Source organism: Piliocolobus tephrosceles, chromosome 6 (genome assembly GCF_002776525.5).
Source record: "Piliocolobus tephrosceles isolate RC106 chromosome 6, ASM277652v3, whole genome shotgun sequence".
In the NCBI taxonomy this organism is placed as follows: Eukaryota; Metazoa; Chordata; class Mammalia; order Primates; family Cercopithecidae; genus Piliocolobus; species Piliocolobus tephrosceles.
This window is the reverse complement of record NC_045439.1, coordinates 82,746,233-82,768,265: the sequence shown is the minus strand read 5'-3', so window position 1 is coordinate 82,768,265 and position 22,033 is coordinate 82,746,233. Positions and strand designations below refer to the sequence as shown.

The following is a 22,033-nucleotide window of genomic DNA, read 5'->3' as shown; positions in this document are numbered from 1 at the left end:
ATGAAATGGGAAATGAAATGAAATGAATGAAATGAAATAAATGAAATGAATGAAATGAAATGAAGTAATGAAATGAATGAAATGAACTGATGAAATGAAGTGAAATGATGAAATAATGAAATGATGAAATGAAATAAAATAAATGATATTGAAATTGAAACGAAATGAAATGAAATAAATGAAATGAAAACGAAATGAAATAGAAATGATGAAATGAAATGAAATTGAAATGAAATTAATGAAATGAAATGAAATTGAAATGGAATGAAGTGAAATGATGAAATGAAATGAAAAAAATGAAATAATGAAATGAAATGAAATTCAAATGAAATGAAATAATGAAATGAATAAAATGAAGAAATAAATGATGAAATTTAAATGAATGAAATGAAAAGAAATGAATGAAATGAAATAATGAAATGAAGTGAATCAAATGAAATGATGAAATGAATGAAATGATGAAATGAATGAAATCAAATCAAATGAAATGAAATCAAATGAAGTGAAATGTATGAAATGAAATGAAGTAATCAAATGAAACAAATGAAATAATGAAATGAAATGAAATGAAATGATGAAATGAATGGAATGGAATGTAATGAAATGATGAAATGAAATAAATGAAATTGAAAAATGACATGAATGAAATGAAATGATGAAATGAAGTGAAATGAATGAAATGGAATGAAGTGATGAAAAGAAATGGAATGAAATGAATGAAAGCAATGAAATGAAATGATGGAAGGAAATGAAATGATGAAATGAAATGAATGAAATGATGAAATGAAATTGAAATAAATGAAATGAAATATGAAATGAATGCAATGAAATGATGAAATCAAATCAAATCAAGTGAAATGAATGAAAGGAATGAAGTGATGAAATGATGAAATGAAGTGAAATGAATGAAATGGAATGAAGTAATGAAATGAAAGAAATGAAATGAAATGAAATAAATGAAATGAAATGATGAAATGAAATGATGAAATAAATGAAATTGAAATGAAATGAAGAATGGAATGATGAAATGAAATTGAAATGAAATGTAATAATGAAATAAATGATGAAATGGTGAAATGAATGAAATGAAATGATGAAATGAATGAAATGAAATGTAATGATGAAATGAATGAAATGAAATGAATGAAATGAAATGAAATGAATGAAATGAAATAATGAAATGAAATTAATGAAATGATGAAATGAAATGAAAATGAAATGAATTGATGAAATGAAATGATGAAATGAATGGAATGGAATGATGAAATGAGATGAAATGAAATGAAATTGAAATGAAATTGAAATGAAATTAAATAATGAAATGAAATGAAATGATGAAATTGAAATGAAATGAATGAAATGAAACGAATGAAATGAAATGATGAAATGAAATCAAATTGAAATGAATGAACTGAAATGATGAAATAATGAAATGAATGAAATGAAATGAAATAATGAAATGTATGAAATGAATGAAATGAACTGAAATGAAATCAAATCAAATGAAATGAAGTGAAATGAATGAAATGAAGTGATGAAATGAAATGATGAAATGAAATGAGAAATGAAATGAATGAAATGAAATGAAAATGATGAAATGAATTAAATGATGAAATGAATGAAATGATGAAATTAAATGAAATTATATGAAATAAATGAAATGGAATGATGAAGTGAAATGATGAAATGAGATGAAATGAAATTGAAATAATGAAATGATGAAATGAATTAAATGATGAAATGAATGAAATGAAATCAATGAAATGAAATGAATTGATGAATGAAATGGAATGATGAAATGAAATGAATGAAATGAAACGAATGAAATGAAATAATGAATGAAATAATGAAATGAAATGATGAAATGACATGAAATGAATGAAATAATGAAATGAAATGAATGGATGAAATGGAATGATGAAATGAATGAAATGAAATGATGAATGAAATGAAATAATGAAATGAATGAAATAATGAAATGAAATTGAAACGAAATCAATGAAATGAAATGAATTGATGAAATGATGAAATTCAAATGAAATGAAATGATGAAATGAATGAAATGATGAAATGAAATGAAATGATGAAATGAAATGAATGAAATGAAAATGAAATGAATGAAATGAAAATGAAATGAAGTCTGGGAGCAAGATGGCCGAATAGGAAGAGCTCCAGTCTCCAACTCCCAGTGCGAGCAACACAGAAGACTGGTGATTTCTGCATTTTCAATTGAGGTACTGGGTTCAGCTCACCAGGGAGTGCCGGACAATCGGTGCTGGTCAGCTGCTGCAGTCCGACCAGCGAGAGCTGAAGCAGGGCAAGTCATCACCTCACCTGGGAAGCGCAAGGGGGAAGGGAATCCCTTTTCCTAGCCAGGGCAACTGAGACACACAACACCTGAAAAATCGGGTAACTCCCACCCCAATACTGCGCTTTAAGCAAACGGGCACACCAGGAGATTATATCCCACACCTGCCTGGGAGGGTCCCATGCCCACGGAGCCTCCCTCATTGCTAGCACAGCAGTCTGCGATCTAACCACAAGGCAGCAGCGAGGTTGGGGGAGGGGCGCCCGCCATTGCTGAGGCTTAAGTAGGTAAACAAAGCCGCTTGAAAGCTCGAACTGGGTGGAGCTCACAGCAGCCCAAGGAAGCCTGCCTGTCTCTGTAGACTCCACCTCTGCGGACAGGGCACAGCTAAACAACAACAACAACAACAAAAAGCAGCAGAAACCTCTGCAGACGCAAACAACTCTGACAGCTTTGAAGAGAGCAGTGGATCTCCCAACACAGAGGTTGAGATCTGAGAAGGGACAGACTGCCTACTCAAGTGGGTCCCTGACCCCTGAGTAGCCTAACTGGGAGACATCCTCCACTAGGGGCAGACTGACACCCCACACCTCACAGGGTGGAGTACACCCCTGAGAGGAAGCTTCCCAAGTAAGAATCAGACAGGTACACTCGCTGTTCAGCAATATTCTATCTTCTGCAGCCTCTGCTGCTGATACCCAGGCAAACAGGGTCTGGAGTGGACCTCAAGCAATCTCCAACGGACCTACTGCTGAGGGTCCTGACTGTTAGAAGAAAAACTATCAAACAAGAAGGACACCTACACCAAAACCCCATCAGTACGTCACCATCATCAAAGACCAGAGGCAAATAAAACCACAAAGATGGGGGAAAAGCAGGGCAGAAAAACTGGAAATTCAAAAAATAAGAGCGCATGTCCCCCTGCAATGGAGCAGAGCTCATTGCCAGCAACGAATCAAAGCTGGACGGAGAATGACTTTGATGAGATGAGAGAAGAAGGCTTCAGTCCATCAAACTTCTCAGAGCTAAAGGAGGAATTACGTACCCAGTGTAAAGAAACTAAAAATCTTGAAAAAAGAGTGGAAGAATTGATAACTAGAATAATTAATGCAGAGAAGGTCATAAACGAAATGACAGAGATGAAAATCATGACACAAGAAATACATGACAAATGTACAAGCTTCAGTAACCGACTCGATCAACTGGAAGAAAGAGTATCAGCGATTGAAGATCAAATGAATAAAAAGAAGCGAGAAGAGAAACCAAAAGAAAAAAAGAAAAAGAAATGAACAAAGCCTGCAAGAAGTGTGGGATTATGTAAAAAGACCAAATCTACATCTGATTGGGGTGCCTGAAAGTGAGGGGGAAAATGGAACCAACTTGGAAAACACTCTTCAGGATATCATCCAGGAGGACTTCCCCAACCTAGTAGGGCAGGCCAACATTCAAATTCAAGAAATACAGAGAACGCCACAGAGATACTCCTTGAGAAGAGCAACTCCAAGACACGTAACTGCCAGATTCACCAAAGTTGAAATGAAGGAAAAAATCTTAAGGGCAGCCAGAGAGAAAGGTCGGGTTACCCATAAAGGGAAACCCATCAGACTAACGGCAGATCTCTCGGCAGAAACTCTACAAGCCAGAAGACAGTGGGGGCCAATATTCAACATTCTTAAAGAATTTTAAACCCAGAATTTCATATCCAGCCAAACTAAGTTTCATAAGTGAAGGAGAAATAAAATCCTTTACAGATAAGCAAATGCTTAGAGATTTTGTCACCACCAGGCCTGCCTTACAAGAGACCCTGAAGGAAGCACTAAACATGGAAAGGAACAACCGGTACCAGCCATTGCAAAAACATGCCAAAATGTAAAGACCATTGAGGCTAGGAAGAAACTGCATCAACTAACGAGCAAAATAACCAGTTAATATCATAATGGCAGGATCAGTTTCACACATAACAATATTAACCTTAAATGTAAATGGAGTAGATGGTCCAATTAAAAGACACAGACTGGCAAACTGGGTAAAGAGTCAAGACCCATCAATCTGCTGTATTCAGGAGACCCATCTCACATGCAGAGACATACATAGGCTCAAAATAAAGGGATGGAGGAAGATCTACCAAGCAAATGGAGAACAAAAAAAAGCAGGGGTTGCAATCCTAGTCTCTGATAAAACAGACTTTAAACTATCAAAGATCAAAAGAGACAAAGAAGGCAGGGATCAATTCAACAGGAAGAGCTAACTATCCTAAATATATATGCACCCAATACAGGAGCACCCAGATTCATAAAGCAAGTCCTTAGACACTTACAAAGAGACTTAGACTCCCATACAATAATAATGGGAGACTTCAACACCCCACTGTCAACATGAGACAGATCAACGAGACAGAAAGTTAACAAGAATATCCAGGAATTGAATTAATCTCTGCAGCAAGCAGACCTAATAGACATCTATAGAACTCTCCACCCCAAATCAACAGAATATACATTCTTCTCAGCACATCACACTTATTCCAAAATTGACCATGTATTTGGAAGTAAAGCACTCCTCAGCAAATGTACAAGAACAGAAATTATAACAAACTGTCTCTCAGACCACAGTGCAATCAAACTAGAACTCAGGACTAAGAAACTCAATCAAAACCGCTCAACTACGTGGAAACTGAACAACCTGCTCCTGAATGACTACTGGGTACATAACAAAATGAAGGCAGAAATAAAGATGTTCTTTGAAACCAATGAGAACAAAGATACAACATACCAGAATCTCTGGGACACATTTAAAGCAGTGTGTAGAGGGAAATTTATAGCAATAAATGCCCACAAGAGAAAGCTGGAAAGATCTAAAATTGACACTGTAACATCACAATTAAAAGAACTAGAGAAGCAAGAGCAAACACATTCAAAAGCTAGCAGAAGGCAAGAAATAACTAAGATTAGAGCAGAGCTGAAGGAGATAGAGACACAAAAAACCCTCCAAAAAATCAATGAATCCAGGAGTTGGTTTCTTGAAAAGATCAACAAAATTGACAGACCGCTAGCAAGACTAATAAGAAAAGAGAGAAGAATCAAATAGACGCAATAAAAAATGATAAAGGGGATATCACCACCGACCCACCAGAAATACAAACTACCATCAGAGAATACTATAAACACCTCTACGCAAATAAAGTAGAAAATCTAGAAGAAATGGATAACTTCCTGGACACTTACACTCTTCCAAGACTAAACCAGGAAGAAGCTGAGTCCCTGAATAGACCAATAGCAGGCTCTGAAATTGAGGCAATAATTAATAGTCTACCAACCAAAAAAAGTCCAGGACCAGATGGATTCACAGCTGAATTCTTCCAGAGGTACAAGGAGGAGCTGGTACCATTCCTTCTGAAACTATTCCAATCAATAGAAAAAGAGGGAATCCTCCCTAACTCATGTTATGAGGCCAAAATCATCCTGATACCAAAGCCTGGCAGAGACACAACAAAAAAAGAGAATTTTAGACCAATATCCCTGATGAACGTCGATGCAAAAATCCTCAATAAAATACTGGCAAACCGGATTCAGCAGCACATCAAAAAGCTTATCCACCATGATCAAGTGGGCTTCATCCCTGGGATGCAAGGCTGGTTCAACATTCGCAAATCAATAAACGTAATCCAGCATATAAACAGAACCAAAGACAAGAACCACATGATTATCTCAATAGATGCGGAAAAGGCCTTTGACAAAATTCAACAGCCCTTCGTGCTAAAAAACTCTCAATAAATTTGGTCTTGATGGAACATAACTCAAAATAGTAAGAGCTATTTATGACAAACCCACAGCCAATATCATACTGAATGGGCAAAAACTGGAAAAATTCCCTTTGAAAACTGGCACAAGACAGGGATGCCCTCTCTCACCCGTCATATTCAACATAGTGTTGGAAGTTCTGGCTAGGGCAATCAGGCAAGAGAAAGAAATCAAGGGTATTCAGTTAGGAAAAGAAGAAGTCAAATTGTCCCTGTTTGCAGATGACATGATTGTATATTTAGAAAACCCTTCGTCTCAGCCCAAAATCTCCTTAAGCTGATAAGCAACTTCAGCAAAGTCTCAGGATACAAAATCAATGTGCAAAACTCACAAGCATTCTTATACACCAGTAACAGAGAGCCAAATCACGAATGAACTTCCATTCACAATTGCTTCAAAGAGAATAAAATACCTAGGAATCCAACTTACAAGGGATGTAAAGGACCTCTTCAAGGAGAACTACAAACCACTGCTCAGTGAAATCAAAGAGGACACAAACAAATGGAAGAACATACCATGCTCATGGATAGGAAGAATCAATATCGTGAAAATGGCCATACTGCCCAAGGTTATTTATAGATTCAGTGCCATCCCCATCAAGCTACCAATGACTTTCTTCACAGAATTGGAAAAAACTGCTTTAAAGTTCATATGGAACCAAAAAAGACCCCACATTGCCAAGACAATCCTAAGTCAAAAGAACAAAGCTGGAGGCATCACGCTACCTGACTTCAAACTATACTACAAGACTACAGTAACCAAAACAGCATGGTACTGGTACCAAAACAGAGATATAGACCAATGGAACAGAACAGAGTCCTCAGAAATAATACCACACATCTACAGCCATCTGATCTTTGACAAACCTGAGAGAAACAAGAAATGGGGAAAGGATTCCCTATGTAATAAATGGTGCTGGGAAAATTGGCTAGCCATAAGTAGAAAGCTGAAACTGGATCCTTTCCTTACTCCTTATTCGAAAATTAATTCAAGATGGATTAGAGACTTAAATGTTAGACCTAATACCATAAAAACCCTAGAAGAAAATCTAGGTAGTACCATTCAGGACATAGGCATGGGCAAGGACTTCATGTCTAAAATACCAAAAGCAATGGCAACAAAAGCCAAAATGGACAAATGGGATCTAATTAAACTGAAGAGCTTCTGCACAGCCAAAGAAACTACCATCAGAGTGAACAGGCAACCTACAGAATGGGAGAAAATTTTTGCAATCTACTCATCTGACAAAGGGCTAATATCCAGAACCTACAAAGAACTCAAACAAATTTACAAGAAAAAAACAACCCCATCAAAAAGTGGGCAAAGGATATGAACAGACATTTCTCAAAAGAAGACATTCATACAGCCGACACAAGAAAAAATGCTCATCATCACTGGGCATCAGAGAAATGCAAATCAAAACCACAATGAGATACCATCTCACACCAGTTAGAATGGCAATCATTCGAAAGTCAGGAAACAACAGGTGCTGGAGAGGATGTGGAGAAATAGGAACACTTTTACACTGTTGGTGGGATTGTAAACTAGTTCATTATGGAAAACAGTATGGTGATTCCTGAAGGATCTAGAACTAGATGTACCATATGACCCAGCCATCCCATTACTGGGTATATACCCAAAGGATTAGAAATCATGCTGCTATAAAGACACATGCACACATACATTTATTGCGGCACTATTCACAGTAGGAAAGACTTGGAATCAACCCAAATGTCCATCAGTGACAGACTGGATTAAGAAAATGTGGCACATATACACCATGGAATACAATTCAACCATAAAAAAGGATGAGTTTGTGTCCTTTGTAGGGACATGGATGCAGCTGGAAACTATGATTCTTAGCAAACTATCACAAGAACAGAAAACCAAACACTGCATGTTCTCACTCATAGGTGGGAACTGAACAATGAGATCACTTGGACTCAGGAAGGGGAACATCACACACCGGGGCCTATCATGGGGGGGGGGAGGGGGGAGGGATTGCATTGGGAGTTATACCTGATGAAAATGACGAGTTGATGGGTGCTGACAAGTTGATAGGTGCAGCACACCAACATGGCACAAGTATACATATGTAACAAACCTGCATGTTATGCACATGTACCTTAGAACTTAAAGTATAATAATAAATTTTTTAAAAAATGAAATGGAATGAAGTAATGAAATGAATGAAATGAAACGAAAGAAATGAAATGAAATAATGAAATAAAATGAAGTGAAATGAAATGATGAAATGAAATTGAAATGAAATGAAATGAAATTGAAATGAATGAAATTAAATGAAATAATGAAATGGAATGGAATGCAATGGCATCGAAATGGAAATAAAATTAAATTAAATGGAAATAATGAAATGAAATAATGAAACTGAAATGAGAATGGAATGGAATGAAATGAAATGAATAATGAAATGAAATGAATGAAATGAAATGATGAAATAAATGAATGAAATGAAATAAATGAAATGAAAGGAATGAAATGATGAAATGAAAAATGAAATGAAATGGTGAAATGAAATGAAATGATGAAATAATGCAATGAAATAGAAATGAAATGAAATGAGTGAAATGATGAAGTGAAATGAAATGATGAAGTGATTGAAATGAAATGATGAAATGAAATAATGAAATGGAAACAAAATGAAATGGAAATGAAATGAATGAAATGAAATGATGAAATGAAATGAAATAAATGAATGAAATGAAATGAAATTGAAATGAAATGAATGAAATGAAATAATGAAATGAAATGAATAAGATGATGAAATGAATGAAAGGAAATGAAATAATGAAATGAAATGAAATTGAAATGAATGAAATGAAATGATGAAATGAAATGAAATGATAAAATGAAATGAAATAATGAAATGAAATTAAATGATCAAATGAAATGAAATGGAAATTGAATGAAATGAAATGGAATGAAATGAAATGATGAAATGATGAAATGAAATCATGAAATGAAATCATGAAATGATGAAATGAAATGAAATGATGAAATGAAATTGAAATGAAATGAATGAAATGAAATAATGAAATGAAATGATCAAATGAAATGAAATGGAAGTTAAATGAATGAAATGAAATTGAATGAAACGAAATGAAATGATGAAAGGAAATGAAATGATGAAATCATGAAATGAAATGAAATCATGAAATGATGAAATGAAATCATGAAATGAAATGAAATCATGAAATAAATGAAATGATGAAATGAAATGGAATGGAATGAAATGAAATGAAATTGAAATGAATGAAATGAAATCATGAAATGAACTGAATGAAATGAAATGAAATAAACGAAACGAAATGAAATGAAATTGACCTGACTGTGGACTGGAAGGGTCTGGAATTGCTAAAGATGAGCCTCTGAGGTATTGCTGCCATGAGTTCCAGATTCATGTCACTTTTTTTGGCACCCACAGCATGAACTGGGGACCTCTGTGATTCCTGGTTTGTCATTTTCCCTGGTGACTACAGAGTGGAGAGTCTTATGTCTTCAGCAAGACTTTGATGATGTATTCGATAGCTGTGCCTTGTATGTAGTTAAGGAGACAGCACAGCTCACCTCACAAAGTGTGTCTCCATCCTTGGGTTTATAAGCGTCACACTTCAGTTTTTCTTTCCTATGCCTTTTCTGTGTACAAAGTAGTGGACTTCCATTAAACTTTGTGAGGTGACATTTTCCTATGTCCAAGGAGGGAGCCTAGACTGGTGGCAGCAGTCCTGGGCTTAGCTCTCAACAGAAATCCATCCCCAGCTTCTCTCTGACATCAATAGGGACATTCCAAGGGATGTGTCCACTTTTTTTTCACATTATCTTTTACCAAACCTCCCCAGAGAAGCCCATCGTCAGGCTTGGGCTGGGAATCCAGTGAGTCACTATGTAGAGGTTTTGCTGACTTACTAGCTGAGGGTAGGATGATACATTGAGAAGAGATTGCTTGCAGAAATTGATACAACACTTTGTGAGGAAAGGGGTGCTAACTACCATTACAGGCAGAATTTGATGCATTTGCTTCTCGGGCCACCCCTCTGCCCTGTGTCCTGTGGAAACAGCAAGCAGCTCTGCATGGTTCTTCTCGTCCTTGCCTTGCAGAAGCCTGTTTGTTTTTGCCTCTGTCACTTCCTGAAGCAGTGTATTTTGAATACGGTGTGGCTCCTTTTTCCTAGGTTCAATCAGGTCATGTTTCCTAGCAGTGTCACTGTTGAAGGGTTGAGTTCACGTCTTGCTCTCTGGAGAATATCAATGTAATGTATTTTTCTCATTGTACAGAGTCTTTGTTGATTTGCAGAATGTTGGATTTGGAGTTCATACCCTTATTTTTTGTTGTCATGGGCATTTAGGTCATCAATCTGTTCTCTTATTTGCTTGTTCTTTTAATTCATTCCCATGGCTATATGCCAGACACAGCGTGACGCAGAAGGAATATGATAGAGGATGACACAGGCCCTGCCCTCAGCTCACAGTTTACTGCCAGACACTTGGAAAAAGTAATTGCAGGCTGGGCGTGGTGGCTCACACCTGTAATCCCAGCACTTTGGAAGGCCGAGGCAGGCAGATCACCTGAGGTCAGGAGTTTAAGACCAGCCTGGCCAACATGGTGAAATTCCATCTCTACTAAAAATACAAAAATTAGCCAGGCGTGGTGGTGGGTACCTGTAATCCCAGCTACTTGGGAGGAGAATCACTTGAACCTGGGAGGCAGAGGTTGCAGTGAGCTGAGATCGCGCCATTGCACTCCAACCTCGGCAACAGAGCAAAATTCCATCTCAAAAAAAAAAGGAAAAAAGAAAAAGTAATTGCAAAATCATGTGCCTCAGTCCTGTATTAGGGTACAGTGGTGGCTCCGGAAGGGAGGTAATCAAGTCTGCTTAGGGGTGGTAGAGTTAGGAAAGGCTTCATATTAAGGGAGGAACTAGCACTTAAACTTTGTCTTAAACAGTCATTCCTCCAAAGCAACTCACATAGAAGCAACTGGAGCAGCCAGATAGTCTGACCCTTTGGATCAGGTGCCCAGAAACCACTGATGGGCAGCGGGGAAGAGAAGATGCAGTGAGCTTGGCTGTTGGGAAGGAATTCAGCCTGCTTAAGTTCCAACTGAATGAAAGATGCTCAGGACAATGCTGTGAGGAGAATGTGCTTTAAACAATGACAGCCTGTACTGTCTGCAGGGTGTGCGTTCTGCGCACTGTATGCTGGTATTTGGAAGTCATGCTGCTGTTCTGTACTGTCTCTCCTGTGTTTGAGAGCTCAGTGGACGGTAGGGCTCTCCTGGGACTCGGGGAGCTAATTACCCTCAAAAAGGCATATAGCACCCATACTATGTTTCTGTTTCTGTTTCTTGGTTGGGTTTGGGTTTATGTTTTTGGTTTGTTTCTTGCAGTGCCATGCTGACCTTAGACCATTGTTGCCAGGGTCTCCTCAGCCAGAAACCAGCCTGCTTGGAGCCAAGGCTCTAAGCCTGTGAGGTGGCTGAAAGTGCCCCCACAGCTAGGAGACCTAAAGCCTCTTCCTTTTCTTCCCATTGTGTTGACTGGGTTTTTCCAGGGGAGGAGTGGGGCCAGTTAAAAGCTCCCCATGCCAACCGATTCATCTTCTCTCACGACCTCTCCAACGGGGCCATGAATATGCTGGAGGTGTTTGTGTCTAGCCTGGAGGAGTTTCAGCCAGACCTGGTGGTCCTCTCTGGATTGCACATGATGGAGGGACAAAGCAAGGAGCTCCAGAGGAAGAGACTGTTGGAGGTAATGGCACTGTTACAGAATTTCAGATCTCAGCTGGTGGTTTTCTTCAGATTCCAGCCTCTCTTGGCATCTGCTGCCTTGTCTTAGGTCCTGGCCTCCCAGGGACATAATCTTGGCAGCTGGCTGTGGAGCTTGCCTCCTGCTGCAGTGAGGCACCTCACTGTATCCCTACAGACGTGGACAGCAGCTTGAGTAGGACAGGTCAGAACATCTTCTTGCCTGAGCCTCTGCATCCTGTGCTAAACCGACCGTGGTTGCAAGCTGCACGGTTTGTAGTTTGTGTCCTTTGTGTTATTTGTATCATCTCACTTCACATCAGCTATGCTGCAACTCCTACAGATTCGTACAGCAGTCGAAGTGAACTGCTCCATTTAGGTCCCAGGAATAGGCTGGCCACGTGAATATACAGGGACATTTCTTTGTCATGTCTGATTCTGTATCCCTGATGGCTCTGCACAGCCTAGCCTTCCCTGGTGGGAAAAGTGTCCATTGTCCACAGAGGCGGTGGGGGACCCACATTGCTTGTAGCTCTCGTGAGCACAGAAGGCCATTAACAGGAGGAACCGCCTCTCAGGATCTGATCTTTTTCCCCCTTTCTTGACTTCCTTCTATTTCTAATGGCAGTGCTTATCTTCTTCTCTTTGCAGGTTGTAACCTCCATTTCTGACATCCCCACTGGTATTCCAGTTCACCTAGAGCTGGCCAGTATGACCAACAGGGAGCTCATGAGCAGCATTGTGCATCAGGTAACCACATAGGACCATCGTTTGGCCCTGATCCTCATAGAGCCTTGCAGAGAAGTTTTGTGCAGTGGGACCATCTGTTTGGGCTCAGGGACTGGCTCACTGACATGTAGGTTTGTGTCACTCAGAATCAAGTCCATGGAGATCCAAATAAGGATCCAGGAATGTTCTGAAACAGTAGTGTCTCCTACTAGGTTAAAGTTACGTAACTGACAGATTTGTCAATCATATTTCTCCTCTGGAATGGGAAAGTTGGAAGTGAGTGGAGAAAACTGAAAGCCCAGCTCAGCTGTTTTCAGTTGAACTTCAAGAAGCTCAAAGCAAAGAAACTTTGGGGGAACCTCCCTCCTTCCTCAGGCATCTGGGTGTTCGGCGCCTACCTCTGGGCAGCAGCAGTGATTAGTATAAATCCGAGCAGGTGAGGCTTCAGAACACAAGCTTTGGAGACCTGGGTTAGCATGCCAGCCTTGCACTCACTGGCTTCATGAACTCAGGCAAGTTATCTCACCTGGCAATCTACTGTTACCTAATCTTCTTAATTGGTAATATATTCATTTGGTTAAAAAATACCCCAAAACTATGAAAAGATACACAATGAAGTCTCCCTCTTACTTCTTCCCGTTCCCTACTTGTAACCTTCCCATCAGTTTATTTCTAGAGTTCTTTTGTACAAGTATAAGAAAATACAGAAATACATCCTGATTTTCTTTTTCCATCCCCTTTTCCCCAAAAAGATAGCATAGCCTACTGAATACACTGTTCTTCACTTTGCTCTTTTTTTCACTAAATATATCTTGGAGATCTTCCTGCATCACTAACATGGAGAGTATCCTCTGTCTTTTCACAGCCACATGGTTACACATGGTTAAAATGAATGTGTAGATGTACCTCCGTTTACTTAACCTGAACCTTCTTGATGGACATATTGGTTATTTACTGCCCTTTGCTGTTACACACAGTGCTGCAGTGAACAACTTTATACATGATTTTATTTTGCGTGGGAGCAAGTCCATATGTATGAGAAATTTTCAGAAGAAGAACAGCTGGATTGGAGCATAAGAAAGCATTTGTAATTTTGAGATTGCCAACTTGCCCTCCATGAGAATTATACCAGTTTATTTCCCACTGGCATTATTTACAAATGCTTGTTCCCTCATATCCTTACTACCAGAATGTTAAAATTTGCATTTATATCAGTCTGACAGATGAAAAAATGGTATTTCAGTATACAGTCATCCCTCGTCAGCAGTGTGTGGGCCAGGGGTTGGGGGGTGTATTCCAGAACCCTTCCCAGATACCAGAATCTGCAGATGTTTACATCCTGCAGTTGGCCCCGTGGAATCTGTGGATTAGACAAGTTGGCCCTCCCTATCTGCAGGTTCCACATCCTCGAATACTCTGTTTTCCATTTGAAGTTGGTTGAACCCATGGACACGGGGGGCTGTCGTTCTTTTTTTTGTTTTTGTTTTTAATAGACTTCATTTTTTTTTTATGGTAATAATTAGGTGCACAGCAAAATACAGCAGAATCCAAGAGAGGTGCCATATACTCCCAGTCCCCTCACACACACAGCCTCCCCCACTACCAGCAGCCTGCACCAGAGTGGCACATTTATTGTAACTAGTGAGCCTACACAGGCACATCATCAGCACCCAAAGTCCATAGTTTACAGTTGGGCTCACTCTTGGTGTTTCTCAGTATAGCTTTTGTTTGGGTTTTTCTTCTCACCTTTAAAAAAAAATGAGCCGTTTCTATTTCATTTTCATTTAGTCACTGGCTATGTCATGGGACATCTTAGGAGCCAGGTTATCTCCATCAGAAAGAGACCTGTCATTGTTTTTGTTAGCAGGTCTTTCCTGCGGTGACTTCTCTTGGGCTGAATGAACAGGAGCTGTTATTTCTCACCCAGTCGGCATCTGGACCTCACTCTTCTCTCTCTTCGTGGAACGGTGTTCCTGATGTGGGCATGGTCAGTGACATCCTCTTCTGGATCTTGAAAGAACACGGGAGGAGTAAAAGCAGAGCCTCGGATCTCACCAGGATCCATTTCCACACGCTGGTCTACCACATCCTGGCAACTGTGGATGGACACTGGGCCAACCAGCTGGCAGCTGTGGCTGCAGGAGCTCGTGTGGCTGGGACACAGGCCTGCGCCACAGAAACCATAGACACCAGCCGAGTGTCTCTGAGGGCACCCCAAGAGTTCATGACTTCGCATTTGGAGGCAGGCTCCAGGATTGTATTAAACCCAAACAAGCCAGTAGTAGAATGGCACAGAGAGGGAATATCCTTCCACTTCACACCAGTGTTGGTGTGTAAAGACCCCATTCGAACTGTAGGCCTTGGAGATGCCATTTCAGCCGAAGGACTCTTCTATTCGGAAGTACACCCTCACTATTAGGAAGATCGTTAGGGATAATTTTTCTGAGGAAGGAGAACTAGCCAACTTAAGAATTACAGGAAGAAAGTGGTTTGGAAAATAGGATTGAGTCAGAACTGTTCGTAAATCTAGTTGGAAGACAGCCAAAGGAATAAAAGCAGATTAAACTGTATCAGATACATTCCAGCCTGTTGGCAACTCCATAAAAACATTTCAGGTTTTAATCAGAATTTAGCTAATGAGACTGGATTTTTGTTTTTTATGTTGTGTGTCACAGAGCTAAAAACTCAGTTCCTAAATCCCCAGTTTATGCGGCGCCATCTACTATTTTAAGCCAAACTTCTTCACCCCGAGAGCATGTCAGCTGGAGAAAAGCACTCCTTCCTTGCCCACTTGAGAAGTGCACGCCCACTCACCCAACATCCTGGTCTCTAGGAAAGCCTCATGTGAGGTTCCTCTCTCTCTCAGCTCAGTGCCCATGGGCAAGGATCATGATTTCCATTCAGTGTTACAATGACAATATTTAATGAGTATAACCTTCTCAGTTTCCTGATCTCAAATTTAGGACAGAGCCGCTAAGGACAAAACAATCCCTCCTGTGCTTTATGATGGCAACAGGGGCTGGGGAGCCTCTGAGGGACTCGTTCATTCTGCAGTTGTCTTAGAAGCCTGGGTGGCGTCGTGAGCTGAAGGATCGTGTTTTCCTGTCCTGGATCCATAGGTTATAGGCTGGCTGGTGAAAGGTTCACGTGGCCCGAGCTGAACTTCATTGCCTGGCTTTGGATGTGCTTTCTGCCATAAAGACTGATTTTTTTTTGTTCTGAGTCTTCAAGGAATTTGGTTTTTACAGCTGGAATATGCTCCTGTGTGTATAACAGATCATGTATGTTTTATGTTTTCATTGATCATTAAAGAGTTTGACCTCAGAGCTCCAGGATCATCAATAAATTTGTCATGTTATATATTTATTTTTTTATAAATCAAGACTTCTGTGTGCTCTTAAATATATTAAAAACAATTTACATTTCAGGATTTCTGTCTGTAATTGATTTTTGTCACCATCACCACTCTGAAACCAAAGATAAAAATCATTCTAGTCTTCATTTATGATGTGCATGTTACTTTGCTTTTGAGGTACTTGCAGTCCCTCATGCTGAGCCTGGGCTATAGGCCTGTCCTGTGGGGTTGAAACTGACACAAAGTACTAGTATGAAGTAGCCCAGTTAAAGCTGAATTGGAGCATAGCAGTTTGAGAGCATGGTGAGCCTTTTCAGCTTGTTCGGAGGGCAGTATGAACATGGCAGTTGGTGGTGGGCCTGCCTAGTTCATCGGGTTTTCATTTCCCCCGGGCCCACAGCAGCTTCTAGAATCTCAAAGCTACCTCAAGCTCTTCATTTGTGACCTCCCTTTCCCTGCTTTGGGTAAGAAAGCTTGATTACTCCTTCAAAGAAAATTTAAGCCTAGAATGCAGTTTGTAACTCAAAAGCTGCATAGGCTTAAATTAAGGAAATATCTGGCTGCTACCTCATCCTTCTGTTTCCCAGATAAGTTAAAAATAACCACCAACCTTCTAGCCTATTTTTATTAGAAAGGCTTACATGAGATTTTTATTTTCTCAAGAATTGAAATATTTATATTCTAAACCTAAGAAGACTTTATTAGGAGTCCTGAAGGGTTCTCCACATTATCTTTTCTAAGTTGACTAAGCCCCTGGTTCTGAGTGTATATTCTTAACAGGTTCTCCATTTTTTGATTGGTGCTGCCAATAAAGACTAGTTCAGGGAGTATAGACCGCACATACCCTATAGCAGTGTTTTTCAAATAATGGATCTTGAACTAATAGCCACCAAATCCATTTGGTTATCACAAAAAGTATAAAAACATATCATACATTATAAGGGTAAATATAAGTAAGCATTGTTTTGTAAAATGTCAGTGACTGTCTGAGTGTATATAGATTTGAACATACATCCCCCTGCAGAATGTCCCATCTTTTTTGTGAAGTAGCTAAGCAATAGAAGTGATGGTGTTATGCCCAGACCGTTTATTCCCCGAAGAAGACCACCAGAGTCAAAGCCAAGCGGCAAGGATCTTTATTGCAAGTTTGAACTTGGTCCCTCCACTTCATAGCTTACAGGAGGGCCTCGAACAATGTGTGTGCTCGCTTTTTATAGCCTGATGAAAACAGGATGTGTAAGGTTACAGAGAAACAAGGGAATTCTTTAGGTTACAGCATTACAATTGGTTAACATATTAAGTTATACATTTAGCAGTTATCTATTGGTTCCCGTGCTTTCAGTACAAACGGTACTCTCCAGGTGGTGTTTGTACTGGGCCCTGGAAGTCTGGAATGTTTACACTGGGCCCTGGAAGTTTGGAATGTTTACACTGGGCCCTGGAAGTTTGGAATGTTTACACTGGGCCCTGGAAGTTTGGAATGTTTACACTGGGCCCTGGAAGTTGTGATGTATGGAGGAATGTGTTAGTGTTGGGCCCAGGAAGCTGAGAAGTGTGTCTGATTCCTTTCAATGGGTATTTATCACACAGGACAGATTATGCAGAGGTGAGTTGGAAGGGTAGGATAAGCTGAACAGGTGGGGGCTTCATGTTTCTCAACCCTTTGCTTTGGTGTTTTACAAAGGTATTTTACATACTATTTTATATGAAGAAATGTTTGAAAATCCATTGGCCTAAAAAGGATGCCCAATGAAGAGTGAGTCTTCCTGAAAACTGTTGGTACAACTCTGGCTTTCATTTGAAACTGATTTAAAATGCAGGGAAAAGAAAAGCTGCAGCATACAAAGCACTACCAAGAAGTAAGAGTACAGCCAAAAATCTGTCATCCTTATCATGCAGGTACAGTTTGCATTGTATTGATTCCTAGCAAGTTTGAGAAGAAATCCAAATTCTACACAAGGTTTTGAGATGGTGAGTACTGAATGATGTTGGACAAGTTACCCTTACTGAGCCTTACTTTGCTCATCTGTAAAATGGGATTAATGATGGTATACCTACCTTCATAGGGCTGTTGATTAAAGGAGACTGCCATGTGGAATATTTAGCACAGTATGGGGCACATATTTAAGAGTTAAATAATTGTCAGTTTAAGCTGAACAGACAATTTCCTGGGTCTCTTTAGAACTATTTTTAAATTACTGAAAAGTTACTTGTAATAATTTAACATTTTGTTTTCTGATCTTTTAAGGTAAAAATGTTTATATAGTGAAACTGCACAAATTTTAAGTGTGCCATTTGGTAAGTTTCTTTTTGTGTTTTTGTTTTTGAGACAGTCTTACTCTATCACCCAGGCTGGAGTGCAGTGGTGCAATCCCAGCTCATTGCAACCTCTGCCTCCTGGGTTCAAGTGATTCTCCTGCCTCAGCTTCCCAATTAGCTGGGATTACAGGCACCCACCACCACACCCAGCTAAGTTTTTTGTATTTTTAATAGAGACGGGTTACCGAGGCTGGTCTCGAACTCCTGACCTCAGGTGATCCACCCACCTCGGCCTCCCGAAGTGCTGGGATTACAGGCATGAGCCACCATGCCTGGCCTTTGTTTTTGTTTTTGAGACAGTGTCGCTCTGTCGCCCAGGCTGGAGTGCAGTGGCTCAGTCTCGGCTCACTGTAACTTCCACCTCCTGGGTTCAAGCGATTCTCCTGCCTCAGCCACCCAAGTAGCTGGGATTACAGGTGCCTGCCACCACACCAGGCTACTTTTTATATCTTTAGTAGAGATGGGGCTTCACCATGTTGGCCAGGCTGGTCTTGAACTCCTGACCTCAGGTGATCTGACCACCTTGACCTCCTCAAGTGCTGGGATTACAGGCGTGAGTCACCACAACCAGCCAGGTAAGTTTTGACAAATGCATATACTTACCTAACCCAAGTGGCTATCAAGATTCAGAATGGGCCAGGTGCGGTCTCTACTAAAAATACAAAAATTAGCTGGGTGTGGTGGTGGGCGCCTGTAATCCCAGCTACTGGGGAGGCTGAGACAACAGAACTGCTTGAGCCCATGGGGCAGAGGTTGGAGTCAGCCAAGATAATGCCGCTGCACTCCTGCCTGGGCAACACAGCCAACTCTGTCTCAAAAAAAGATTCAGATGGACAGCCCCAAGCACATTGCCTGAGTTAGTCTTGATCTACAAGGAGCAGCAAAAATAAAAAGTCCCCATCACCCTAGATAGTTCCTTCATGCCACTTCCAAGTCATCCCCACCCCATACCTCAAGCCCCAGGACAACCAGTTATTTTTTTCACCATAGTTTCGCCTGTTTTCAGAATGCAACTTAAAAATGGAGTCATTCAGTATTTAGTCCTTTCTATAAAGCTTCTTGCATTTAGCATAGTATTTTTTAGAGTAATCCATGTTTCATGTAGTTGGTTGCTTTTTATAGCTAGATAGTATTCCACTGTGAGTACACAGCATTGTGTATAATGGCCTTCTTTTTCACATGAGTGCTTTTGCCATTTTCAGAGTAGAGGTCTTAACGTGTAGTCAGTTAAATTCATAAGTATTTCATATCAATAGAATTTGGCATTTTTTGATTTTTTAAAATTTTATTTTCAAAATTGTTCCTTGCTTGTATATAAAAATACAATTGATTTTTGTACATTGACATTGTATCTTGTGACCTTGACAAATCCACTTAGGTGTAGTCACTGTATTTTAATAATCTATTTTTAGGATTCCTTAGGATCTTCTACATTGATCATGTCATCTCTAAAGAGTTTTATTTCTTCCTTTCTAATCTTTATGCCTTTTTATTTCTTGCCTTATTGCACTGGCCAGAACTCTAGTCCAGTATAATGCTGAATAGAAGTGGTAAGAGTAAACATCTTTGCCATGGTCCTAATCTTAGGGACAAAGTAGTCAATATTTCACTAAATATGATGATATCCATTGCATTTTTTTCTCATGGATGCCCTTCATCAGGTTGAAGATGTTCCCATCTATTCTTGATTTGCTGAGAATTTTTATGATTTTGTTTTGTTTTTTACTTTCTCGGGGGCTGAAAAGAGTATTGAAGTTTTAGGTTCATAGCAAAATTGAGAGGAAATATAGACACTTGCCATATATCAGCTGCCCCAACACATGCATACCCTCCTCCCTCCCTATCAACATCTCCCACGAGAGTGGTACATTGGTTACAACTGATGAATGTATACGGACACATCTTTATCACCCAAAGTCCATAATTTACTTTAGGCTTCAGTCTTGTACATTCTGTGGCTTTGGATAGAGTCTCACTCACTCTGTCACCCAGACTAGAGCGCGGTGTTGCGATCTTGACTCACTGCAACCTCCACCTCCCGGGTTCAAGCCATTCTCCTGCCTCAGCCCCTTGAGTAACTGGGATTACAGGCATGCACCACTATGCCCGGCTAATTTTTGTACTTTTAGTAGAAATGGGATTTTGCCATATTGGTCAGGCTGGTCTCAAACTCCTGACCTCAGGTGATCTGCCCACCTCAGCCTCCCAAAGTGTTGGGATTACAGGAGTGAGACACCACACCTGGCCTGGACAAATATATTAATATAACAACATGCATCCACCACTATGGTACACAGGGTATTTTCACTGCCCTAACAGCCCTCTGTGCTCTGTTAATCCTTCCCTCCCCACTAACCCCTGGCAACCACTGATCTGTTTGCTGTCTCTATAGTTGGGCCTTTTCCAGAAGGCCATATTGTTGGAATCATGTGGGATGCAGCCATTTCAAATTGGTTCCTTTCTATAGTAATATACGCTTCAGTTTCTTACATCTCTTTTCATGGCTCATTTCTTTTTTTTTTTTTTTTAATTATACTTTAAGTTCTAGAGTACATGTGCACAACATGCAGGTTTGTTACATATGTATACATGTGGCATGTTTGTGTGCTGCACCCATTAACTCATCATTTATATTAGGCATATCCCCTCATGCTATCCTTCCCCCCTCCCCCCTCTCCCCTTCCCCTTCCCCACAATGGGCCCCAGTGTGTGATGTTCCCCTTCCTGTGTCCAAGTGATCTCATTGTTCAATTCCCACCTATGAGTGAGAACATGCGGTGTTTCATTTTCTATTCTTGTGATAGTTTGGTGAGAATGATGGTTTCCAGCTGCATCCATGTCCCCACAAAGGACATGAATTCTTCCCTTTTTATGGCTGCATAGTATTCCATGGTGTATATGTGCCACATTTTCATAATCTAGTCTGTCACTGATGGACATTTGGGTTGATTCCAAGTCTTTCCTATTGTGGATAGTGCCGCAATAAACATACGTGTGCATGTGTCTTTATAACAGCATGATTTATAATCCTTTGGATATATACGCAGTAATGGGATGGCAGGGTCAAGTAGTATTTCTAGTTCTAGATCCTTGAGGAATCACCACACTGTTTTCCACAATGGTTGAACTAGTTTACAGTCCTACCAACAGTGTAAAAGTGTTCCTATTTCTCCACATCCTCTCCAGCACCTGTTGTTTCCTGATTTTTTAATGATTGCCATTCTAACTGGTGTGAGATGGTATCTCATTGTGGTTTTGATTTGCATTTCTCTGATGGCGAGTGATGAGCATTTTTTCATGTATCTGTTGGCTATATGAATGTCTTCTTTCGAGAAGTGTCTGTTCATATCCTTTGCCCACTTTTTGATGGGGTTGTTTTTTTCTTGTAAATTTGACTGAGTTCTTTATAGGTTCTGGATATTAGCCCTTTGTCAGATGAGTAGATTGCAAAAATTTTCTCCCATTCTGTAGGTTGCCTGTTCACTCTGATGGTAGTTTATTTTGCTGTGCAGAAGCTCTTTAGTTTAATTAGATCCCATTTGTCAAGTTTGGCTTTTGTTGCTGTTGCTTTTGGTGTTTTAGACATGAAGTCCTTGCCCATGTCTATATCCTGAATGGTATTGCCTAGGTTTTCTTCTAGGATTTTTATGGTTTTAGGTCTAACATTTAAGTCTCTAATCCCTCCTGAATTAATTTTCATGTAAGGGAGTAAGGAAAGGATCCAGTTTCAGCTTTCTACTTATGGCTAGCCAATTTTCCCA

General features: G+C 39.8%; 1 protein-coding gene across 8 annotated transcripts in view; it reads left to right on the top strand.

The window, feature by feature from the left end:
• ADPGK (ADP dependent glucokinase) overlaps nucleotides 1-16,028 on the top strand; it is a 47,733-nt gene extending 31,705 nt beyond the window's left edge. For 7 of the 8 annotated variants that reach the window (XM_023193100.1, XM_023193098.1, XM_026447950.1 and 4 more), the window contains 3 exons: nucleotides 11,677-11,873; nucleotides 12,521-12,619; nucleotides 14,463-16,028. In XM_023193100.1, coding sequence (XP_023048868.1) covers nucleotides 11,677-11,873; nucleotides 12,521-12,619; nucleotides 14,463-15,017 — 851 coding nt within the window. In that variant the 3' untranslated portion in view covers nucleotides 15,018-16,028. The remainder of the gene's footprint in view (nucleotides 1-11,676; nucleotides 11,874-12,520; nucleotides 12,620-14,462) is intronic. The other variant, XM_023193099.1, reaches the window with a different exon arrangement.
• Nucleotides 16,029-22,033: the final 6,005 nt, after the last annotated feature.